The 27200-nt window shown below is 40.3% G+C and overlaps 1 protein-coding gene across 2 annotated transcripts in view; it reads right to left on the bottom strand.

Moving 5' to 3' along the window:
- SLIT3 (slit guidance ligand 3) overlaps positions 1-27200 on the bottom strand; it is a 1050869-nt gene that overhangs the window by 206644 nt on the left and 817025 nt on the right. For both annotated transcript variants that reach the window (XM_073573732.1, XM_073573731.1), the window contains 5 exons: positions 25537-25687; positions 16717-16791; positions 11229-11372; positions 10122-10265; positions 2739-2902 (listed from right to left, as the gene is read on the bottom strand). In XM_073573732.1, coding sequence (XP_073429833.1) covers positions 2739-2902; positions 10122-10265; positions 11229-11372; positions 16717-16791; positions 25537-25687 — 678 coding nt within the window. The remainder of the gene's footprint in view (positions 1-2738; positions 2903-10121; positions 10266-11228; positions 11373-16716; positions 16792-25536; positions 25688-27200) is intronic.

Raw genomic sequence — 27200 nt, 5'->3', positions numbered from 1 at the left:
TTTCATACCTTTAAGGTCACCTCAGTTGAGCTTTGGATTCACTACTCTTGGTCCATGGAGCTCTGTCAGAGCATTTTGGTTTCCCATTTACACAACCTGTATCACTTCCTTTTGTAAGTTACATGCTCTGAACACATGGAAGCAATTTGTTTTGTGTCAAAGGACAGCACATTTAGGTGGAACAATCTCTATTTTTTAATCGACATGAGAAAAAACGATATTAAAAATGTTACCAAGGAAACTAAGAACTCCTGGTGCCCTGTACAAGACTTATCATGTGCATTTATAATACTAGGCAACCATGGATGGTAGATGTGTGAGTGCTTATTTAAGCAATATGTTGCCCTTAGGCCGCTGCCTTTTTCATGGGGGTTTGCTGCATCATATACTGATTAGTATGGTGGATGTGTGTTGGCAAATACGGCTGCCTTTGTTTCTGTGACATTTTAAGAACCTTTCTTCAGCATCTGTTCACCCAACAAAAAATGGAAGGGTGTTTTCAATTCAAACCCTCAATTTTATATATATATGCAATACTTTTTTTTTACTTTTTAGTTTTGTGTTAAGTAACTCTGTAATACCATTCATTAAAAAGGTTTTTCCAAGCTTACTATGGTGACGATTCGACAAACTAATTTCATGACATGTCACCAGCATAATATCAGTAGGGGTCCAACATCTGGCACCCCCACAATCAGTTCTACTCATATAAAAAAAAGCCTAACAAACCTACTCAATGAGGTGAATATACTGACAAGGGTAAAAATCCAGGTGGATTCCACTCGTGACACACGTTTAAGCTCGTCACCACCCCTTACATTTCTACGGACCACCTGAATTCCACAAAAATATACTCCTGGTGTGGATTTGTTGTGGAATTCTTTAAAGTGTCTAGACAATGGGTGGTCATTGAAACCCTTTTCAATGTTATTAAGATGTTCCTTAACCCGGTCCATGAGTTTGCGCTTGGTGCGACCTATATATATCTTTTCACATGGACACTGTTTCAAATAAATCACCCCAGTTGTGGTGCAGGAAATTGAATCTTTTCTGGATTTTTACCCTAGATTCTTTGGTCCCCAAGAGCCTTAACCACGAAATTGAATTATATGCTTTCCTGTGATTTCATTAAGCAATCCTTATATGAGTAAAAGAATTCATTTTAGCCCCTTATTTTTTAGCATGCGAGTAATTATTAATTATAATATTTATTTCACTATTGGGCCAATTATATATATATATGTATATATTAATTACACTTATCTATAGTCCTTTTTATCTTATTATATTTATACTATTTTAATATAAAATAAAATAGAAAATACATGCTTTTAATCACCATATCCCCTTTAGGGTTCATTTTATTTTCAACAAAGCTCTTTCTATATTGTAAGAAAGCTTTCACCAATTATTGCAGTATACATATTTTTATTAATGACATACTACCATTGTTTTTAGGGTAGATATGTATTCATCATGTTCATTTCACTCATGCATATTCCAGATTATAGCAGATAGACATAAGTTTGATATTTATAAACCAATACTAATTTGCACTACTATGCCTGCCCCTATTAAGCACTTCCTTGTGACATTAATGATTGATGCTTGGCACTCGCATTGGCGGTATGCAGTGGGAGGGGGGGAGCTACGGGCAATTATTCTTAAATAAAGCCGGGTGCATCCTAGGTCAGCATCCCTGATGAAGACGGTCTGAGCACCTTTGAAACGCGCTGTTAATTCTGACCCTCTCACGTGCCTGTCCTCCGGTGACATCACCTTGACTATGCCCCCCACGCACAGTGCTACCTCACAGCGGCGACTCTCGGCCGAAGCATGCCGCCGCTTTTCTGTTCCAGTTACACAGCAGCATCGGAGGCTCCCCACCGCCTAGGGAGGACCCTCCCTCTCTGGCACACTAAAACTCCATCCAATCTTTGCTGCGATCCCTGCCAGACTCCATGCTGGCCAATTCTGCGAGTGCACTCTGCATCATCCCCAGTCAACTGGAATTGTGATGAACTACCCTGCACCTTACTAGGCACAAGTAAGCTCTCCTCACTGCTTATCAGCATCCCTGGGTGTATATCTTTGGCTCATTTATAGCTGCATTCATTATACGTGGGATGTTTTGCAGGGGATCTTTGCACAATTGCCGAGACCTGTCAAGTATACTCACTTGCTGTAACATCCCATCTGCTCATTGCTTTTTTATTTCTAGCGCAGGTGTCCTTCTATATTCCATTTCTCCAGTTTAATATTGTCAGAACTGGCACAAATTCTGGCTTGACACCAGCAGCTTTCAGTACTTCATTTCAGTAGCACCAGTGTATACCCTATTAAATAGAATGTGGATTGACTTACCACAGCTCGATTTCTAGTACATTGTCAATCACTGAAGACAAACCACAAGCATGAAACATAGTATGACCAATGTGCTCAGTTCTTATGAAACCCAAATACACCCTGCCGACACCGCACGTTCTTGGAAACGCATCTCAGCAGCCACCAAACAGAAACAAACTGCAGTTCCAAAATGAAAAGACCTGACTAGACTCAATGGTTGTGCCAAGACACTGATAAGACATCTCCTCTGCAGGTCACAATTTCAATTTTCAGTGCTACTGTATGTTTAGAAGCATTGCTCTGAAAATACAGGCCATTCATTATATGATTATTGTATTGCATAAGTTACACAACCTTGCCCTTTACCCGATCTGTAGACATTTAGAGCTTACCGTCACATGTAAAATCCTGGATGGCCACATCCTGAATAGGAATTTCCTTCAAAAAATACGGTTTTTGACAACGAGGATTTCCACTCACAACTCTCTTCTTCCTTAGCCAATTTCCAAGCCATGCCAGGTGACAATTACAATTGAAAGGATTGGAGAGTAGGTTACTAAATTAAGGAAAGTAGAGAATAATTACATGAAAGTATTGCTCATTTGTTCCAAGAACACTGACTTCGGACATGACCAGTAAGTGCTACAATGTTCATACACCATAAAAGTCCTATAGCATCAAGGATAACTCTTATTTGTAAGGCCAGCAGATATACTGTGAGAACTAATGTTTTCCATGAATTTGTACATGAACAAGAGTTTAAAAATCTACATTTTATTAATTGTCGCACGTCAATAGTCATTTATCAGGCTACCTGTCCTTGTGGCTTAACATATATTGGCATGACCACTCGCAAGCTACGTGTTCACACTCTTGAACATATTAAAGATATAAAAGCAGCGGAAAAAATTACTACTGATAATGTTGGGGCCAAAGGGATAGATCGCATTTATAATAGGAAGAGAAATATGGAGAGAAAATTAGCGCAAACAGAGTGCAAATGAATTATAGTCTTAAAATGTATGTAGAGGCCTTACTGAACCGTGGGATTTGCCTATTTTTTATAAATGTATTGCTCTTTTGCCTGGCTTCCAATTTTAATTTCATTATTTGTTCCCTCCCCGTTTTTTTCTAGGTGGTTTTTTATTCTCTTTTATTTTTGTTCATCTAAATACAATTTTTTGGGCAACCATCATATCTTAGCCTCGTTAAGAATATTGAAACATGATACCATTATATACATGGGAAGTAGTTTTATTCATTTTTTTATTTTATTTTTCATTATATATTTTCATTCATTAATTTTATTATCTTTTTCACATTTTTACAGAATTTTTTCATTATTTTTATTTATCGATTATTTAATGTATTTTTTTTAATTTCATTTATATAGGTGTATGCAGGGCCGGATTCAAGAGGTGGGTGGCCCGGGGCCCATTTTTCAAGGTGTTGCAATATGTAATGCAAAAACACAAAATGAAACGAACACAAGCTTATTTACAAAAATCATTTACGCAGAGTAATTCAAGTAAAATCATTTTTTTTTTTACAATCCAGGATCTTTCCTTGATTTTCGTGCTGCAAAATCACTAATGATGTCACTAAAGTCCAATTCACACAGTGTATCTGACTCAATGCTCATGATAGCCAAATTTACAAATCGTTCCCACTTTATGGATGTCCTTAATCGGTTTTCAACTAATTTGAGTTTTTAGAAGGAACGCTCATCACTGCAGTTTGTTACCATCAAAATTAGATATATCCTTAAAGCTATCTCAATATTTGGGAAAGTGTCCTGCACAACCTTTTCCATGATAAGCTTGTACATGAAAAGTTCAGTGCTGATATCTTTTGGCTCCTCGTCTGTGAATAAATTGTCAAATGTTACAAACTGACACAGTTCATCGATAAATGTAATGTCCTAGTCCTCTGAATAAGACCTGACGAGTTGCTCTGCTGTGTCCTTAAGCTCATTTGAAGACCATTCTTTCAGATGGCTAAAAATGCTAAATTTGCTTGATACATCTTTATATGCTTGAAGACGTTGGTCAAGAGAAGCGATAAACTGATCAATGATAGGCAAGAACGTTTCTGTTCTGTAATTTTCAGAAGGGCTGAGTTGTACTTCTTATGCATGGCCATAATCCAATGGATTGAGACACACGTTTCGGCACCTGTGTCGAGTTATCATCTGAACATACTCAAATGAACCAGACAGCTCTTCACCTTGCTTCTCATAAATTTTGAAGGAGTCATGCTTTGATGCAACATAGTTTTTTAAGCTGGTCAGTGATGCCACAGCAGTGTTTAGATCGAGTTTTGCGTGTTGTAGATTTTTGCTAGTAGCATCTGTTCTTTGCAGGATATCATTCCAGAAGGTGGTGTTAATACCAATTTCAAGCTGATTCATTTGTCTTAACAGTCCTTCTGCTTCACACCGTACATAACTTTTTTCTTCAAAGTCATCAGCAATCTGTTTAAGTACGCCTTTTTTTTTAAATCAGATAAATTTTTATTTAACCAAATTGAAGGTACAAAACTTAAGTACATCTTTAATCTGCTGATAGTCATGCTTAAGGGCCTTAGTAGTGTCAGCTCTGCAGGACCAACGCATTGTTATGACACATTTGAGAGTCAATGCTGTTGCTGAGTCAATATTTTTCAAAGCCTCAGTCAGGAGCTGATGCCGATGCATTGAGACTGTGAAGAGGAAAAGCTTTTTAAGGAAGTCAAAAAAATGTACATCACTCGAGCTGCTTTCTACAGCATTTTTAGCAATCAGATTTAAAGAGTGGCCCGTACAAGGAATCCAGGATGCAAGATTGTTCTTCTCTCTCACTTTGGCTTGCAGGCCGTTGTATTTGCCACTCATTGCATACGCATTGTCATAACTTTGACCACGACAATTTCCCAGGTCTAGATCTTGTCTCTTCAAGAATTCCAACAAAGCATTGAACATGTCTTGAGCGCCATGACCTTTGTTTGCCATGAATGTTACAAAGCGTTCCTCAGGGCCATCTTTCTCCATATAGCTCATTACAAGGGTTAGTTGGTCAACGTGAGCTGCATTGGGTGTGGAGTGTGGAGTCCAAAGAGATGGAGTAGTATGTTGATTTGATAACTCGAGAAATAATTTCTCTGAGGACTTGTTCGCCCATTACATTGATAATTTCTTCCATAATTGTAGATGACAGGTAGTTTGTATAACCCTTGCCGCGATTGGCTTGAGTTTTGATATGCTGTGCAAGAAAGTCGTCATACTGGGCGATGAGTTCAAGGATGCCCAGAAAGTTTCCATTTCTAGTTGATCCAACCAATTCATTATCTCCTCTAAATGCTAAGCCACGATCGGCAATAAACTGAACAACATTTACTACTCGTTTCAATACTGACCTCCAATAATGCTCCTGAGCCTCAAACTGTTTTGTTAGCTCCGTATCAATTCGCCCAATCGCTTTTAACCTCATATTGAAAGCAATTGTAGAGTTCAGATGTTCTTCTGACTGCTCATGACTTTTTATACGTTCTTGTGAATGTTTCCAATCACAGAATCCATTAGACGAAAGCTGAGAAGACTCAGATGCTGTAATAAAGGACATCAATCTGCACGTGAAGCAGTAAATGCGTCCTTTAGAGGGATAGAAGCATAACCAATTCCTCGTTATGACTTCTCCAATATGATTTTGACGACAGAAAAGCCCAAGTGTGCACATTCTTGGAATATTGCGGTCCTTTCTTGGTTGCTGAACCTAGAGTGCAAAGAACTAACTTTCATCACATTGCTGGATTGTTGATACATCCCTTTTCAGCCAGTAATCTCTCATCTGTTCCGAAATAATGGATGGCCAAAGTCCAATGTCATCGCCCCCTGGTGGGCCCTCATCTTCACCTTCATCATAAGATGTGCCATTATCAGTCTCCTATTCTTTGTGTTCTTCAGTTGTACACGTTACTACTTCAGCCTTTTCTTTGCTAGGATCAGCAACCATTTCCACTGAAGCATTGTCAGGTTGATCAGATTCTACAAGGTCATTACTCCTTTCCGACACTTGCCTTGAATGAACAGTGAACTCATCCAATTTTCTTGCCTTCACTATCTCTTCTGTTGATTTCATTGTTGCTTCTTTTGCCTTACGTCTTTTAGAAGCCCCAGACTCCCAAAATCTTGTGCGATGTATGTGCCTATCTCCTTCACGATTGTCCATGATGGTAATCTAAAAGTAACAAAATGACCTTGTCAACCCTTGAAGTCCTGAAAGGGAATTAAAGATTAAAATATGTACATATGTATGTATATTGTATCACGAAACAATCACTGACCAGTCAAAGAAAACACTGTGGCAGCCGGCAAAGGCGCTCAATCAGTGAAATCCTAGGTGCAATGCTCCCTGGGAAATACGAATATGCAAATAAAGTCCATGGAGCCTCATTTAAGAGTCTCAAGCATGGGACTAGCCAGATCTTCCTCCAGGGCAGGACCCAGCCAAGGGGTGGCTCCTTTCGGAAACCACCATTACCACCATAATAAGTGGCCCTTTAAGTCAATATCCAGCTATTTACGAGTTTACAGATATGACAAGGGAAATACCAAGGCCAGGTATCCATCCACAGACAGCTGTTTCGGGGTGTTGCCCCTCATCAGTGTGGAGTAGGATTCTGGCTAGGTGGGAGCAATGCCTAGTAGACCAACATCACGAAACAATCACTGACCTCAGGGAGACCAGTCAAAGAAAACACTGCGGCAGCCGGCAAAGGTGCTCAATCAGTGAAATCCTAGGTGCAATGCTCCCTGGGAAATACGAATATGCAAATAAAGTCCATGGAGGCTTATTTAAGAGTCTCAAACACGGGACTAGCCAGATCTTCCTCCAGGGAAGGACCCAGCCAAGGAGTGGCTCCTTTCGGAAACCACCATATTAAGTGGCCCTTTAAGTCAATATCCAGCTCTTTACGAGTTTACAGATATGACAAGGGAAATACCAAGGCCAGGTATCCATCCACAGACAGCTGTTTCGGGGTGTTGCCCCTCATCAGTGTGGAGTAGGATTCTGGCTAGGTGGGAGCAATGCCTAGTAGACCAACATCACGAAACAATCACTGACCTCAGGGAGACCAGTCAAAGAAAACACTGCGGCAGCCGGCAAAGGTGCTCAATCAGTGAAATCCTAGGTGCAATGCTCCCTGGGAAATACGAATATGCAAATAAAGTCCATGGAGGCTTATTTAAGAGTCTCAAACACGGGACTAGCCAGATCTTCTTCCAGGGAAGGACCCAGCCAAGGGGTGGCTCCTTTTGGAAACCACCATTACCACCATATTAAATGGCCCTTTAAGTCAATATCCAGCTCTTTACGAGTTTACAGATATGACAAGGGAAATACGAAGGCCAGGTATCCATCCACAGACAGCTGTTTTGGGGTGTTGCCCCTCATCAGTGTGGAGTAGGATTCTGGCTAGGTGAGAGCAATGCCTAGTAGACCAACATCACGAAACAATCACTGACCTCAGTGAGACCAGTCAAAGAAAACACTGCGGCAGCCGGCAATGGCGCTCAATCAGTGAAATCCTAGGTGCAATGCTCCCTGGGAAATACAAATATGCAAATAAAGTCCATGGAGCCGCATTTAAGAGTCTCAAACACGGGACTAGCCAGATCTTCCTCCTTCTTCCTTGGCTGGGTCCTTCCCTGGAGGAAGATCTGGCTAGTCCCGTGTTTGAGACTCTTAATGGCATGGGTATTGCCATTTCTCCGTTCAATCATGGCTGCAAGGACGCTGTGTGCTGTCTTGCACATGCGCCTACTGTGACCCCTGTCGCACTTTGTGACTTGCTTCCTGGCCTCAGATGTGGGAGTCTATCATGCGATTGTGCGAGCAGAGGCGCCATGTAGCATGGCATCTCTTGATTGTAAGTCTCTTCAGCTGTTTATGCCATATTTATGTTTACCCACATCCCCTCCACCTCACGCCCTGACAAAGCTATTGCGAAATGCACGTTGGAGTGGTGTGAGGGGATCTGTGATGTGCCATTTTGGTTGGTATTTATGGATTAACCTTGGTTATAGATACAGCAAGTATTTTCCATACCCATAGTGACGTGATCAGAACATTATGCATATTGTCATTATGCATATTCTCAGCTAGTGCTAGTGCTATTTTCATGGTTCTTTATATTATATATATATATTACATATTCTCCACTTAGATATTACTTGAATATATAAATATATATTACACAATGCACTTTCTTTATGATTTACTGATGTAATAATACCTTCAAACACTTTATGGCACTGAGCACTTTTTCAGTCTCCTGAGAGATATATATATATTTTATATCAATTTGGCATTGTGGTCCATTTATGATGTAGTATTAGATTCATATATTTATTTGAATATGTATTCTAATTCAATCTATGCACAGGATACTTTCTTTTTGTATATGCCTTGTTCCATGGACTTATATATGATGTAACATATTGTTTCCATTTGGCACATCCTTTTCCCCTCATTTTTATATTTTGTTTTTTCATTGTCTGTTGTGCATTCATGTATTTTTTTTTTTAGCAATAATCATGTTATTGATCTTGGATTAATAGAGCTATTACATTATACGTGCCTTGAATGAATACATTTTTGCAGGATTTATATTTGCATGGTATTCATGGGTTATTATTAGAGTTGAGCGAATATTTCAATATTTGGTTTGGATTACAATTGCTGTATTTGCAATATTTGTCAAACATAACTGAACGGCACTGGAGTCAATGAACGAATATGTTCGAAAATGATCATCAAACAGAAATTCGGCACGAATATGGCACATTCGGATTTGGCGATCGTTTTCCAAACATATTCACTCATCTCTAGTTATTATACAGTGTTTTTTTAATTGTTGGCATTTCTTTTCTGTATATTGTAGGTTTTCATTTTTAACTCCAAAAAATCTTCATTATGCTTATTAATCATTCATTATTTTAACACAGATGTGGATTTTGACTATGGCACTAACTGGCAGGGGAAGTTGTTGCGGTGAATTCACTAAAAAGAGCTCAAAAGATTACTACAAATGGGTTGATCAAGGAATTTATTCTGGGGTTGAGAAGGAGTTTTTCTCTTGCTAAGATGAGGAAAATGTTCTCATGGGATTCTTCCTTCCTCCAGATGAACATTGCAGGAGAACAGGCTGAGCAGAACTAATGGGCGTATCACCCTTAGGGTATGTGCACACGTTGTGGATTAGACTGCAGAATTTTCTGCAGAGAATCCGCATCTCTTGGCAGAAAATGATTGTGGTTTTCCTGTGGAATTGATGTGGATTCCTTGCGGATTTTAGTGCATTTTTGCGAGAGAGAGAGAGAGAGAGAGGCAAAAAGAATTGACATGCTGCGGAAAATAAATTGCTGCGATTCCGTGCTGAATTTTCCGCAGCATGTGCACAGCATTTCCCATTCATTAACATTGTGTGCACTCTGCACTGCAGATTTGAGACAACTCCGCGCGTCCAAAAATGCTGCAGAAACGTATCAAAATCCACAACGTGTGTCCCTACCCTTACAAATACTAAGCAATGATTACATCATTACTGAAAATATATGGAGCAGTAAGTAGGTAAAATACATATTCAAAGCTCACTTTCATTACCTGCAATATTTTATGCCATATTTATGGTGACAGAGTTCATGTAATTTGTGATATTCCATGTATCTGATTTTTAAGATTATGAGATGATTTATATTACTTTTCAATAATTTTGCAGCAAATTTAAGAACTTACATTGTTGACAATGAAACCAAAGTATTAAATGCTCCGGGTGTGATAGTTGTAATGCGGTTATCATAAAGAGAAAGAAGTCTAACGGAGCTCAGATCAGTGAAAGTGTCATTATTGATGCAGGTCATCAAATTGCTCCTTAGCATCCTGCAAAACAAAAGGGTTTTTAATTCTAAACGCATTTCTTGAACTTTTATTTTACTTTATTTTTTCATTTTGTTGTGGAACACCACGCAGATATTCTATTCCAGTTTACATTAGTCACTCGAACAGTTTAACATCGGTTTCCACTTTTTCATTTCAGGGTGAGTTAACAATGACATAGCTGCACTGCTGGAGGCATAGATCAGCCAGCACAGCACACTGTAACGTAAGAGTTCCTTTACATGTCCAGATAACTGACCAATTTCTTTACAACCAATATTAATCTAATCTGGTATTTAAATAATCAAATGATTGGACTGAAATCTGTCTCATGATCCAGAAAACTGATCTGTTGTTCTTAGAAATCTGACCATAGGAGATAAAGAAGATGACGATAGGTTCCATCCTAATAAAACATTTGTGGGTGTAAGCGATCAATCCGGACCAATGTCAGACCAATGCAACCTTCTGTAAGATCAGTCTGACTGGACTGAAATCTGCTCTTCCATCCTGTTGGGGGGGCTGTACGCCAGTATTTCATGCAGACTTTATTACTCTACAATATTTCTTTGTCCACTCCATTTATTTTTGGTACCACAAAGAACACACTCTCATGTACCGTTTGTATGGGCAATACAGGAAAGGAGTATGTTTATCCAATAGGATCGCTCCCTATAAGCATTTTAAAAATAAAAAAAAAATATAAAAATAACATTTAAAAAAACAAATTGATATCATTTTACTCCCACTCACTTACATCTACCGTGACTGCACTCCATAGGTTCAAAAGCAAAAGCTCTCCTGAGTACCGTATATATTTATGTTGAGTGTAGATTTCCCAAGACATTTTCCACAATCCTTCAAATATGTTGAGGAAATATTATACTTGCTTACAAAAAAACTAACACAAGTATTCACAGACGTATCAGCAATTCGGCAACAGACCCCCCCAATCTGCCCACTCACAGTGTCTTAAGGCCTGCTAGGCCCCGGAACATTCGTCCGTGTACAGATTCCAGGTGGTTTCCAGTCAGTATCAGCTCCTGCACCCCAGCAGCACCATCAAAGGCACCATCACGAATATCTTTAATCTTGTTATTGCTTAGATTTCTGTGAAAGACAAAAACTAAACATGAAATCACTAAAGATAAAAAAATGTAAACATAGCAAAGTATATGCCATCCGAGACAAAAAACTGCCACAAACCTTTGGACTTCTCTACAAATGCAAATCCTGAGGGGAAATTTGCAAACTCCACTGTGGATTTCCTCTAAATTGAAAGAGCTGAAAACTTGGGTAAAAATGCAACAGAATTTGCAGGTCACTTTCTGTTTAGAAATCTGCTTGGGCCTTTCACAGCATTTTTGTCCAATGTAGTGAAGGACAAAATGTAATTTCAGGATATAAGTCAGAAGTCCACATGGTTTATCTTGTACAGAGGATCATAAAAATTTTGAACTTTTATTACAGGCTATGCCCTGTGGATAGCAGGAAAAAGAGCCAAAGGGAATTGTTTCATGGAGTAGTGAGATTGTCATTCTTGATACATACAGTATTCCTGGTGGATGCAAGCTTCAAAAGCTGGGCAGATGGACAAATGTTAAATAAACAGTCATCCCCCATCCTGTATACTGTGGGGAAATCTGGGGAATACTATGTAGGATATTAATATCTGACCTTGACATTAAAATATTGCAAAACAATCTAGATAAGATGACTGAATTGGCGAACAGTTGGAAGATGAGGTAAAATGTAGATAAATGTAGAGTAATGCATCTTGGACGAAGTAATACTATTGCTGCATATACATTAAATGGGTGTATACTTGGGACTACAGAACAGGAGAGGAACTTGGGTATCCTGGTTAAAAGTAAGCTGAGCAGCAGTACTCAATGTCAAGCAGCAGCCGCAAAAGCGAATCAGATTTTAGGGTGTATAAAAATAGAGATATAATCCCGTGATCTCAAAGTATTGTTACCCCTTTAAAATCACTGGTGAGGCCACATCTAGAATATGGGGTCCAGTTTTGGGCTCCACATTTTAAAAAGGATATTCAGAAGTTAGATTCAGTTCAAAGGCAGGCAACTAGATTATTACAAGGGAAGGAAGGCCACATATGATGACGTTCGAAAAGTTGGACTTACTGTAGCTTAGAAAAAATACGCCTCTGAGGAGATCTCATTTAGGTTACTTTCAGACTTCCGATTTTTAAATCCGGCGGGCTGCGGCGAAAAGTTGTCAAACCTGATCCGGTAGAAGCCGCAGCCCGCCGGATCATCTGTTTTTTCCGGATATGGTGCAGGAGAGGGAGAGGGAGAAAGAGTCTTTGCGCATGCGCTCTGCAAAAAAGCGGTCCGGCGCTGTAAAAAAACGTATGCAACGTTTTTTGGCAGACGCCGGACAGGCATTTTTTGCCGTTTCCGGCAAAAGCCGGACACGCCGCTTGGCCATCAGGCGCAATGCGGCGATAATGTAAGTCTATGGGAAAAAAGCCGGATACGGTTTTTACATTTTTCGCCGCATCGCGCCTGATGCTTCAAAACGGAAATCTGAAAGTAGCCTTACATGAATAAATATATGTGTGGCCAGTAAAAAACACTGGTACATGACTTATTCCTTCCAAAGACGATACTGAGGGCTAGGGGGCACTCATTATGGGTGGAAGAAAGGCAATCCCAGCAACTAAATAGGAAAGGGTTCTTTACAGCAGGCAGACTGTGAGTCACAAGAAGTAGTAATGGCAGGCACTATAACAGATATTGAAAAAGGGCTGGACGATTTCCTCAGTACATGTTACATTGTGGGTTATAGATAATTTAGTGACAAAATGTACAATTGGTGGAGAAAGGTTGAACTTCATGGACCTAGGTAATGTAATATAAGAAAATTAACTACCGCATTTAATACTCATTGTACTTGCTCACTCCTCTCCCTAACAACCTGACAAGTGGTCTTGGTATAAACCCGAGTCCAGTATTGAATATATAAAAAGATGATGTGATTAATTGAGAGATGTTCACATGGTGTCCGAGTGTGGTCCATCACACAGAAGAGCATTTATAGATTGAAATCTTTAAGTATTTTCTGTTACTTCTCCTTTCAATTTAGAACTCTTTTGCTTACTTGTATGTGGCCTTATAATGTCTCTTTTTACACAATTTTTCGGAAGCACTGTAATTTCTATATTCTAATTTGTATATTAAAGCCTAAAACCATAAGAAGTTTGCTCCTTGTATGCTCTAAAGAATTCACAAAACTTTGAAGAGTATCTGGCCTTTGACTGTGGGAAAGCAGTGTGAATTTGTGGTCTAATCACCCTCTTTGTTTGATGAGTGCTGGCAGCTTTGCTATATACAGTTGTGGCCAAAAGTATTGACACCCCTGCAATTTTGTCAGATAATACTCAGTTTTCTTCCTGAAAATGATTGCAATCACAAATTCATTGGTATTATTATCTTCATTTAATTTGTCTTAAATGAAAATACACAAAAGAGAATGAAGCAAAAAGCAAAACACTGATCATTTCACACAAAACTCCAAAATGGGCCAGACAAAAATATTGACACCCTCAGCCTAATACTTGGTTGCACAACCTTTAGCCAAAATAATTGCGACCAACCGCTTCCGGTAACCATCAATGAGTTTCTTACAATGCTCTGCTGGAATTTTAGACCATTCTTCTTTGGCAAACTGCTCCAGGTCCCTGATATTTGAAGGGTGCCTTTTTCAAACTGCCATTTTTAGACCTCTCCACAGGTGTTCTATGGGATTCAGGTCTGGACTCATTGCTGGCCACCTCAGAAGTCTCCAGTGCTTTCTCTCAAACTATTTTCTAGTGCTTTTTGAAGTGTGTTTTGGGTCATTGTCCTGCTGGAAGACCCATGACCTCTGAGAGAGACCCAGCTTTCTCACACTGGGCCCTACATTATGCTGCAAAATTTGTTGGTAGTCTTCAGACTTCATAATGCCATGCACACGGTCAAGCAGTCCAGTGCCAGAGGCAGCAAAGCAACCCCAAAACATCAGGGAACCTCCACCATGTTTGACTGTAGGGACCGTGTTCTTTTCTTTGAATGCCTCTTTTTTTCTCCTGTAAACTCTATGTTGATGCCTTTGCCCAAAAAGCTCTACTTTTGTCTCATCTGACTAGAGAACATTCTTCCAAAACGTTTTAGGCTTTTTCAGGTAAGTTTTGGCAAACTTCAGCCTGGCTTTTTTATGTCTCGGGGTAAGAAGTGGGGTCTTCCTGGGTCTCCTACCATACAGTCCCTTTTCATTCAGATGCCGACGGATAGTACGGGTTGACACTGTTGTACCCTCGGACTGCAGGGCAGCTTGAATCTGTTTGGATGTTAGTCGAGGTTCTTTATCCAACATCCGCACAATCTTGCGTTGAAATCTCTTGTCAATTTTTCTTTTCCATCCACATCTAGGGAGGTTAGCCACAGTGCCATGGGCTTTAAACTTCTTGACGACACTGCGCACGGTAGACTCAGGAACATTCAGGTCTTTGGAGATGGACTTGTAGCCTCGAGATTGCTCATGCTTCCTCACAATTTGGTTTCTCAAGTCCTCAGACAGTTCTTTGGTCTGCTTTCTTTTCTCCATGCTCAATGTGGTACACACAAGGACACAGGACAGAGGTTGAGTCAACTTTAATCCATGTCAACTGGCTGCAAGTGTGATTTAATTATTGCCAACACCTGTTAGGTGCCACAGGTAAGTTACAGGTGCTGTTAATTATACAAATTAGTGAAGCATCACATGATTTTTCGAACAGTGCTTTTGTCCACTGATATCAGCCTGATGAAGGGACATAAGCAGTCCCGTAAGCTTGCTTTGTAACAACATTCACTATTATTTGTTAGCCATTAAAAGGTATCATACCCACAAGATTCCTATTTTGTTTCTCTCACTGAGAGCACTTTATATATTTTTTTCTACTGGCTAACACGGTACCAAACCACTTTTTTCGTTTTACAATTATTAGACGCACAATTAAAAAATCCAGTGCAGTTCAACCAATTTTTGGGGAATTTTTTATCCAGAAAAAATAAACTTGGAGATAATTTGTTCCCCAATGTAGGAGCTCTTCTTGATACCACATTAATACCAGGGGTTAAAATACTGGCTAATTTGTCATCTTCAAATAGAATTGGACGATATTTATCTACAATTTTTCTTATCTGTGTGAACTGAGGACTGTATTGAAAACAGATATATGGTTTGTTTCTAAAAGTTTCATCTTGTTTTTTGGTTGATGATTTGATTAGATCTGTGCGATTTTACATTTTACTCTGGTAAGTTCTCCCACCGGAATAGATTTAATTGTGTGTCTGCTGTGACTACTGGTGGCATGCAATAAAGTATTGCCACTCAGTGGTTTATGAAAGGCTTTTGTAAATATATTTTGATTATTTGTGCCAGTTAATTCCAGATCAAGAAGTGAAATTTTCTCAATCATATTTGTGCGTGAATTTAATATTGTAATTGTTGGAATTGAAATAATTAATGAAACCTGGTCTGGCAGATATATCTCCATCCCACACTATGAGCGTATCATCAATATATCTGCCATACCAGTTCATCTGATTGCAGAAAGGATTTTTCTATTTTTTTATTCATTCATTTTTCTGCTTGTTTTGTACCTTAAATATCATGGTTAATGCTTTTAAATTTTGTATAGGACCTGCTTATCTATCATGTGATATACAATTGTGTTGTGATTGTTTACAATTTTCTATATAGAGATAAGCTGTATATGTACTAGTATGGCTTGGTTAAAGACCGACAAGGTCGAAACGCGTAGCCTCTGTCTGTTATGGCACCTGTGGAAAGCGCATAAGCTATTTGTGCATTTTAATACGTTTTTTCAATAAAGAAGAAAAGGATTTTATACGCAGCTGGAACCAATTCTTCCTTTGCCTTGTTCGTTTCCTCGTTTGTCTGCATGGGGTTCCGAGGATCTGCGCAGGTGGCTGGTGAGCTGGCTTACTTTTCATTTTGTCTTCCATGAGATGTATTAACACCTTGCAGCCACACACTTAAAGTGCTGGTAATCACACGTGACTTGTGGCCTTATCATAACACACACAATATACTGTATATAGGGTACAAATACAATGCAACTTTAAAAAGAGACACTTTCCAGACTATGTTAGAGGATTAATATAGGAGGATAAATCAGGCATATCAGGCGGGTCCTTACTAAAAGTCGGACTACAGACTGTTTTCTAGTGTGTATTCAGTTCACAAATTACATTAATTTGCAGTCAGTGGCCTATTCACAGGCCTGTGTTATGTTTCTCCAAGTGGGAGATTCACTTATTACTGCAAATATAATAGAGAAAGAATGAACAAATAGAGGGAATAGTATGAAACAACAAACACTGTATTTTCCAGCATCTGGAAGGAAGCACAAAGCTATCAAATTAACTAACACCGCTCTGCTTACATTTTCCGCAGGTTTGGCAACTTCTTGAATATTCCTGTAGCTTCTAAGACAGAGATTTCATTGTCATTCAGACGCCTAATAAATAGAAACAGAGAACTCATAAACTTTAATGCATTATTCAATATGTACATTCATTCTTCTTAGTATTTTGATTGCTTTGCCTTTTTCAAAAAAACTGTGGGTGGATGGAAGAGATGTGATGATATAGAACAGACAGTTATTGACTGGTAATGAAAGAATGATGAATGCAACTTGACTTTCTAAATATGACCTATTTGCTTTGTGCACTGGAAACCCTCTATTGTACACTAAACAACCACAAAAAGTAAGGGTTAATAGAATTCAAAAAGTAGAAAAAGATATTTCCAGCTCCCGGTAAAATTTCGGTAAACTTTATTTCATCATAGATTAAAAAGTATAATTCTGACGCAAAGCAGAAATGCAGAAAGCAACGCGTTTCAAATAGATGCAACCGTTCTTTGTCAAAGCTGCTTCATAAAGAGCACAGGATCCATTTATAAATTCATGTGTAGACAATTAGACTATCAAAAACAGGTGGTGCAAAAATGCAATAACATTTCTAGTGCAAAGTTTAAAAATACAGAAAGACAATGGATGAAAAAGAAGGCAACATAAAAAACCCTTTGTATGAAGAAGAAAAAGAAAAATAAGGAAAAGAAAATTGCATTCTTGCACCTAAGTTTTACCAGAAAGCATCTTGATGATTCCTAAGACTTTTGGGAGAGTACTCTGTGGACTGTTGAGACAAAAGTTGAACTTTTTAGAAGGTGTATGTCCCCTTATATCCGGCATAGAAGTAACACAGCATTTCAGAAACGGAACATCATACCAACAGTAAAATATGGTGGTGGTAGTGTGATGGTCTGGGGCTATTTTGCTGCTTCAGGACCTAGAAGACTTGCTGTGGTAAATGAAACCATGAATGCTGCGGTCTACCAAAATATTTTGAATGAGAATGATCTGCCATCTGATCGTGAGCTCAAGCTGAAGTACACTTGGGTTATGCAGTAAAACAATGATCCAAAACACACCAGCAAGTCCACCTCTGATTGGCTTAAGAAAAACAAAAATAAGACTTTGGAGTGGCCTAGTCAAAGTCCTGACCATAATCGAATTGAGATGCTGTGGCATGACCTTAAAAAGGCGGCTCATGCTCGGAAACCAAGCAATGTATGAATTACAACAATTGTACAAAAATCAGTAGGTCAACATTCCTCCAGAGCATTGTAAAAGACTTATTGACAGTTATCACAAATGCTTGATTGCAGGTGTTGCTAAAGGTGGCCCAACCAATTTCTTTTTCCCTTAATAATGGAGACCTTCATTTAAAAACTGCATTTGGTGTTTACTCGCATTATCTTTGTCTAATATTTAAATCTGTTTGGTGATCTGAAACATTTACATGTGACAATCATGACAAAAGAATAGTAAATAAGTAAGGGGGCAAACACTTTTCACAAAACTGTATATGTCCTCCAGCCTTCTCAGTGATGTATATGCTCCCTAGCTATCCTTAGTGATGTATATGCACCCAGACTCCAGTGATATCTATGCCCACAGATAAAGAGAGCAGCAGCAGCTCCTCCGACCCCAGTGATGTATATGTCCTCCAGTCCTCTCCGGTGAAGTATATGCCCCCCAGCCGTCCCCAGTAATGTACATGCACCCAGACCTAAGTGATGTATATGCCCTCCAGCTCCGCAGTGATTTATATGCCCTCCCAAGTGATAAACATGCCACCCAGCCATCCCCAGTCATGTATATGTACTCAGACTCCAGTGATGCATATTTCCCCAGCCTTTCCCAGTGATGTATATGCACCCAAACCCCAGTGATGTAATGACCCCCAGCCTTCCCCATTTATGCATATGCACACAGACCCCAGTGATGTACATTCTCCCAGCCCTCCACAGTGATCTATATACACCCAGCCCTCCCATTGATGTATATGCCCCTAGCCCTCCTCAGTGATGCATATGCCCCCAGACCTCCCTAATGATGACTATGCCCCCCAGCCCTCCATAGTGATGATGCCCTCAAGCCCTCACAGTGATGTATATGCACCCAGACCCCAGTAATGTCTATGCCCCCAGTCCTCCTCAGTGATTTCTATTCCCCTCCAGTGAGGCATATGCACCCAGATCCCAGTGATCGATATGTCCACTCAGGCCACCTCAGTGATATATATGCCCCTTCAGCCCTCCCCAGTGATATCTATGGCCCCCAGCCCTCCCCAGTGATGTCTATGCCCCTCAGCCCTCCCAGTGATGTCCATGCCCCCCAGCTCTCTTCAGTGATGTATGATCCCATCATATCCTGTAATGTATATACAGCACAGTGTCTCCTATGTGATGTATACACAGCAGTCCCAGTGTCTCCTATGTGATGTACATGCATTACAAAACGTATTACCAAGAGTTGATTGTGCTCCAGACCAACACAAACATGGAAAAGCAGTTGTGAGACACAGCATGCTCAATATCAACTAAAAATAAAGCCACACCAAAGAGGAGCATCTCCAGCCATCACATTAGGGGTGAGTTAATTGTTTGACCAAATATAGTAGGGTAATTTTCAAGTTGTACGGCCCCTGAATGATAAAAGAAATTCCCAAATGTCCCTTAGCAGAAAAAATTTACCCACCCCTACACTAAGGGAAACAGAAGCACTTTCACTATCACTGGCACCAGCTGTCTGGCCAGTAGTACTACCAAACACAGTGCCCAACAGGCCTCCTTTGACAAGCATATTACTGAAGAGTAACTGGAGGCTTTATGACATTCGATCCGATCCACAATCGGATCCTTCAGACGGAACCTGAAAACCCATCTCTTCAGGAAAGCTTACAGCCTGCAATGATCCCCGCTGCCTCCTCACCACTACTGGAGCTACCACCTCACCATCACTGGAGCTGCTGCAACCCCCCAACCTACTGTCTCCTTCCCCACCATCCTGTAGAATGTAAGCCCAAAAGGGCAGGGTCCTCGCCCCTCTGTATCAGTCTGTCATTGTTAGTTTGTTTACTGTAAGTGATATCTGTAACTTGTATGTAACCCCTTCGTATGTACAGCACCATGGAATCAATGGTGCTATATAAATTAATAATAAAAAATAATAATGTCATACTGTATATATCACATCAATTGTCTCAGTCACAGCAGGATAATATTACCTCTGACAGTTAAGTCTGAGTCATTGTTCTCAACAGAACAGTTTGTCCAATGACAAATTACTTAGGTGTAATATTTTGGACTGCTTTTTAATTTTTAAAAAGCATGACAAGTTTGTCAGTGCAATATGCTATTAAATGAGCTGTTGGTTACTTTATGCGAGAGCAGGATTTACATTTAGCTATCCTGACTTTACTGTAGATATTCTGCATATATTCTCTACTGCTTTCCAAGATGGAGTTTGCGCAAGTATGTGTATTTTGTGATAATAGAGGTCCCTTAGAAATGTCTGTCTAACAGACAACATAGGAAAGTTGGAGAAACAAAACCTAAAGGCCCCGTCTCACATACTGAGATCGTTAGCGAGATCGCTGAAACGTCACAGGTTTTGTGACGCAACAGCGACCTCACCAGTGATCTCGCTACGTGTGACACATAGCGTCGACCACTCCCCCGCTGGATATCGCTGATCGTGCTCGAATGTCCTAGGCCATTTTTTGATCGTTGGCGTCCCGCTGGCCAGCATGCATAACTGTGTTTGACGCCGACGAGCGACCTCGTTGGCGACGCAGAACTCAGGGACTGTAATAAATAAATCTATTATTGCTGTAATCGCATCGACCCAAAGAGTAAAGTTGTCTAATGACTTATACCGCACGAGGAATGGCATAAAAAAATTAACAAAACCAATTCTTCACCTGCTGTTGATTTATTCATTCTGCCTCACAAAGATTGCAGTAATGCTCGGAAAACATTTATCCTGCATTTTACGCTGAGCTCTTACACTGGGGTTTCTGCGTAAATTTCTGAAATACATGACTCAGACAAAACCCAGACGGAAGATTCCCTATAAAGAGGCAGATAGAAGCATGGTGCACACCATCTGGCCTATGATCCAGCAGTGCACATTTTTGTAGGTGTGCATTAAAATGCCATAGGCCACAGTGTTAGGCACTTCTGAAACGTAGGACACCAGTGAACAGAAGCCCAAACGGAGTCCAGAATAACTTTTCCGCCTCACTATAGTGAATGGATCCCTTGGGGGTATCATTTGAATCACGTCATTTGGAGATTTAGATGGAAAACCTGATGTACAGTTGTGCTCAAAAGTTTACATATCCCGGCAGAATTTTTACTTTCTTGGCCTTTTTCAGAGACTATGAATGATAACACCAAAACTTTTTCTCCACTCATGGTAAGTAGTTGGGTGAAGCCATTTATTGTCAAACTACTGTGTTTTCTCTTTTTTAAATGATAATGACAACCCAAAACATCCAAATGACCCTGATCAAAAGTTTACATACCCCATTTTTTAATACCACGGATTACCCCCTCTAACATCAATGACAGCTTGAAGTCTTTTGTGGTAGTTGTGGATGAAGTTCTTTATTTTTTTTGGCAAAAAGCCCCCAGTTCCTGTAAATTCCTGGGCTGTCTAGCATGAAATGCATGCTTGAGATCTCCCCATAGTGGCGATATGATATTGAGGTCAGGAGACTGAGATGTCCACTCCAGAACCTTCAACTTTGCTCTGCTGTAGCTAGTATAAAGCCCCCTTTACATTTAGCGATGCACCAGCGATCCCGACCACGATATGACCCGTCAGGATCGCAGGTGCATCACTAAATGGTCGCTAGTGAGCTGCTAAACAGGCAGATCTCACAGCGACGTAGCGACGCAGCAGTGGTTGTTACTTACCTTTCAGACGCGGCGATGATGACGTCCTCCCGCCCGCATCCACACGTCGCTCGTTGGCGCCAGCAGGAAGCAGCCGACGAGAAATGGATGTGGACGATCTTGCGCGATCAGCGATAGCCAGCGGGGGAGCTGGTCGGAGGTAAGTATCACACATAGTGATATCGCTAGCAATTTCGCTGCTGCGTCACAAAATCTGTGACGCTTTAGCGATATTGCTAGCAATATCGCTATGTGTAAAGCCCCCTTAAGGCCAGGGAGACCCCGGTGGTTGTCCTTGCCAGATTGCTATGGCGCTCATAAGAAGTGACCATTTCTGCTAAAAATAGGCGATCTGATCATCGTCTGTGTGTAGCAGAGGTGATCAGACAACTATTGAAGCATGCAAAAAGTAAAAAAAGTTTTAAAAAATATTTTAAAAAATAAAACCATAAAAGCTTCAATAAACCCCCATTTGTCCCATTCAAAATAAAACACTTAAAAAAATACACATATTTGGTATCGCTGATTTCAAAATTGCCCGATATATAGATAGAAGCAAAAAAGAAAATCAATCAGATTGGTAAACGGCATAGTGAAAAAAAAGTCAAGACGGCAGAATTACTTTTTTTTTTGTTCCGGCAACATTGCATTAAAATGCAATAATGGGCAATCATGCAGATCCTACGGGTCATGCAAAATCACACAATTTTCTTTTTTTTTTTTTTAACAAACTTTTTTTTTTTTTTCACCATTTAAATAAAAAACAACCTGTACATGTTTGGTATCTACAAAGTCATAATGGCAGGTCAGTTTTAGCATTTGGTGAATAAGGTAAAAAAAACAGTGGTGGAATTCCCGTTTTCGAGTACACGATATGGTAAAACCAATGATGGTGTTCAAAAGTACAACTCGTCCCGCAAAAAACAAGCCCCCACATATTGATGGAAAAATAAGAAGTTATGGCTCTGGGAAGAAGGGGAGAGAAAAATAAACACAAAAACGAAAAAGAGGTGTTACACATTATAAAGGAGGTGACAGGTTCCCTTTAATTGTTTAGACAGAAATTAAAGTCAGCCTTCTTTAACAGATTACAATCAATTTACTTTGAAAACCTGAATAAAGGCCCCGTCTCACTAAGCGACTCACCAGCGATCCCGACACCGATATCAAGGTGTCAGGATCGCTAGTAAGTCGCTATGTGATCGCTGGTGAGCTGTCACACAGACAGCTTCACCAGCGATCAGCACAGCGATGCCGAGCGCCCGGCATCGCTGGCCATCCTGTAAAAAATAGAATCAAAATAAAAAATATAGTTATTCTCACCATCCGATGTCCCGCGCAGTCTTCCGGCCTCTCTCCACGCTCCGGTCCCAGTGATCCTTTGCATGAATGACCGCGAGATGTCACGGTTTCGCGGGATAACAAAGTCTCGCGGTCATTCGTGCAAAGGATCACTGGGACCGGAGCGTGGAGAGAGGCGGGATGGCTGAACGGGACATCGGAAGGTGAGAATAACTATATTTTTTATTTTTTTTATTATTTTTTACACCTGATCGCTGGTCTCCCGCTGTCACACACAGCGATGTGTGCTGGCCATCGGGAGACCAGCGACCAAAGAAATGTCCAGAGATTTCTTGCAGCGATCAGCGATACCGGCAGGGGGGCCGCTCGCTGATCGCTGTCACACACAGCGATCTCGCTGGTGAGATCGCTGTTACGTCACAAAAGTTGTGACTCAGCAGCGATCTCGCTACCGAGATTGCTTAGTGAGACGGGGCCTTTAGATTTGAGGTGATTCACAGATAAGTCATCAGTGCAAAGCACACAGCCGAATAAGGAAGGCATCCTGTGACTACATGGTGAAATCATAAGCTTTCCATTGCCAAAATGTTAGTTTGTAGTTCTGTAAAATCAGGTTATATATATGACGACAGATTGCCTTACTTGATGGCACTATATTCAGTTTACAAAATATAACCTGTTGATAGATCTCGTTGTAGCTATAAACAGTATGCTATCTTTATTGTAGCTTCTGTGAACATCCAGAACACTAAATGCATTTTTAGGTGGGCTGATAATCGGGAATCAATGTTCGTAGGAAAGTCATTCCTGAATATGTCTAATCATACAGGCAATTCCAAGATAAACGTGCAAAACACTTATCCATCAAGTGTCATGCTTTTTAAATAGGCTGTGCGTATTGTCCAGTATAAACTGGAGATTCAACAATCTCTATATATAAAAATGAATGTGTGTGTTTATCACCAACCAATCACGAAGTATCTTTCATTTCACTAGAGCTGTTCAAAAGAAGCTGAGCTGTGATTGGTTGCTATGACCAACAGTTTTCCCACTTGACAACACCTCAGCAGACACTGACATGGTGGGAGAAATATAGCATCCCTGGGAACATAAGCTCCCAGCCATTGTCTGCCCCCCTGAAAGGAGCAGAGATCACATGACCGAAATGAATCCCCTCCCATGCCTATATACCCATCACACATCCTCCATCCCATAGGCACGTAGGCACATTTTCCCTCTTAAAGGGATCATTGGTGTGGAAGTCAGAGCAAATCCATCCAGGGCTTTGGTACTGACCCCAGGGTCTCTTAAAGGGATCATTGGTATGGCATTTAGGGCAAATCCACTCTGCGCTTTGGTACTGACCCCAGGCCTTTCTTAAAGGGATCTCCGGTATGGAAGTCAGGGAAAATCCATCCAGCGCTTTAATTCTGACCCCAGGCCTCTCTTAAAGGGATCCCCGGTATGGAAGTTAGGGCAAATCCACTCAGCGTTCTGGTTCTGACCCAAGTCCCCTCTTAAAGGGATCCTCGGTACGGAAGTGATGGAAAATCCACTCTGCGCTTTGGTACTGACCCTAGGCCTCTCTTAAAGGAATCTCCGGTATGGAAGTTAGGGTAAATCCCTCAGTGCTCTGATTCTCACCTCAGGCTTCTATTAAAGGGATCATTGGTATGGAAGTCAGGGTAAATCCACTCTGGATCTGATGCCAGGCCTCTCTTAAAGGGATCCCCAGTATGGAAGTTAGGACCGTTCCAATCAGCGCTCTGGTTCTGACTCCAGGCTGATGGGACGATGTAGGATATTAGTGGTAGTTGTTAGGTGGCTCTAGCTGATGGGATGATGTGGGATATTAGTAGTAGTCCGGTAGCTCTGGCTGACGGGATGATGTGGGATATTAGTGGTAGTAGTCCGGTGGCTCAGGCTGATGGGATGATGTGGGATATTATGGGTAGTAGTCCGGTAGCTCTGGCTGATGGGATGATGTGGGATATTAGTAGTAGTTGTCCGGTGGCTCTAGCTGATGGGATGATGTGGGATATTAGGGGTAGTAGTCCAGTGTCTCTGGCTAACGGGATGATGTGGGATATTATGAGTTGTAGTCCGGCAGCTCTGGCTGACGGGATGATGTGGGATATTATGAGTTGTAGTCCGGCAGCTCCGGCTGACGGGATGATGTGGGATATTATAGTGAATGTGGCTATGCGGAATGGGCGGGGCACTACACTCAGCTTTATATATATATATATATTCATTATAATTTGTTATAACCGTAGTTAGTTACTATGCCCGGGCAGCGCCGGGCTCTTCAGCTAGTCTATATATATTTATGCATTTTTGACGGTTGGCTGCAGGTGGCATGTCTAAATGTGCCATAAGTGGTTGACCAAGATTAGAAAACAGGGTCTGTTTTCACTTCTTTTTTTTTTACCCCACAAACAGCAAATAGATCAAATCGAAAAGTTAGTAAAAAAAATGCACGACTTTACATGGCAAGTTGATTTAGACACTTTTAAAATTAAGAGTCGTTGATTTAGACACTGTTTTCTTGCCCCAGAAAAACCCTTTAAGGTAAATTAATGACAAAGGTCATTAGTATTTCTATCTTCATGATAAGCAGATGAATAGGAGGGGCGTTCTTTAAACTTACAGATCTGTCGTATACTCTGGCAGGTAACTGGGTATTCGGGTGAATTTTTGATTAGAGCACTCAACAATTGTTCCTTCACAGCGACATTTTTCTGGGCAAACAAGATCCATAAAACAATCTCCACTGAACTTGCTTCTGTAATCTTCTGAACCTGTGGGAAACATTAATTTGTGGAAAAAAAATTAAAGAAGCGAGCTTCAGAGAAATACATTTAGTTAAAAAAACAAACAAGTGATAAATAACATTAATTAAAAAGGGAGGAAGGAAGGTGGAAACACTGAGATATTAAAAGTAAAGTTACCAATATAGGACAAACTAGTTCTGGTTTGGTCACCAAGTACAAGAATTAATGACCTTTGTAATATTCTATGACGGGTAGTAGAGTAAAAAGAAGAAAAGTTTTAATAGTGATAATAATCCATTAGTGCGGGCATTATCTCTTCGCATTGATACCTTGCCAAGACACTAGCATTTTATACCTTGCAAAACCAATGTTCTTTTGAATTCAACTTCTAACAACATGCTCCATCAAGTAGACACAAATGCATTGCAGCAATTTCAGTATTACTAATATTGGTATTTTTGCTATACAAAACAGTCTGTATGTCATTTGAGACTTTAGCTTTTTTGGCTTACTATGTGACCACATTTCTTAAAAGTAATATCACATAATTGTAATGGCAACTGAACGACACCACCAGGCAGGACTCAAATACGGTACAGTAGATGAGGAGACAGAAATAAAGAACTTGCTTTATTGAAAGACAGAGGATTTTCTGCTGGAAAATAAGACTAACGAGGAGAGATAGCTGGAGCGTGTCACACAAGCCAAAGTCCAGCTATGGCAATTCAAAGTTCAATACAAACAGTATAAACAATTTCTACAAACTACTCTCTTCTAAATTCCTACCTGGCTTCCGATAATTGGGTCGCGCTATTACAGCACCCTAGCTAAATAACCCTGCTATATACCCTAACATACTTGAACACCGGTGTCACACTCCCAATTCTGGAATGCTTGGGAGAACCATCTTGGCTGTGCGATGCGACTCTTTACTTTTGAGGCGGTCCTGGTGATCAATCCTGCCGTAACTGGACACTATATTCTCCCTTGAAGCCGTTACTTCATTTACCAGTCTCTCAGTGTTAGGACACACTTATTGTCCTTTCTCTCTCACCCAAGAACGAGTCTCTATATTCACTATCTGAAAACCAACACGCAGCAAGCTGCAGGGAGAAAAGGACCAGTTCAAGTGCACACAAATCAGAGGAAAGCATCGTCTCTCAAAGTTGCAGTGTAATTTATTTCTTGACAATGGCTGACCCTATACACAATCTCCTAATATAAATTATTAAAGCATTAAGAAATCAAAAGACTTTCTTATTAGACATATGCAACAGAATTATTTATTCATTGAAGCTATGGTGACACACATTGAGAAAGCAATGTAAATAATGGGCATCTACTACTGCAAGCATAGTTGTGCCATGTGTTATCAGATTGTGATTTACCCATGATTATAGGTTCATGTGAATGTAAAGTGGTAACTTTGGTTTTCGCAGGGACGGACATACCATTGGTGCAAAATGTGAAATGTTACCAAGATGGTGATTGTCATGGGACCTCAATATTAAGGATTAACAGCTGACAGGTAAGAATTAAT

The sequence above is a fragment of the Dendrobates tinctorius genome, unplaced genomic scaffold, assembly GCF_039654945.1.
Source record: "Dendrobates tinctorius isolate UK_male_01 unplaced genomic scaffold, ASM3965494v1 ptg000036l, whole genome shotgun sequence".
Lineage (NCBI taxonomy): Eukaryota > Metazoa > Chordata > Amphibia > Anura > Dendrobatidae > Dendrobates > Dendrobates tinctorius.
Note: the sequence above shows the minus strand (reverse complement) of the source record. Positions and strands in the feature narration are given on the sequence as shown.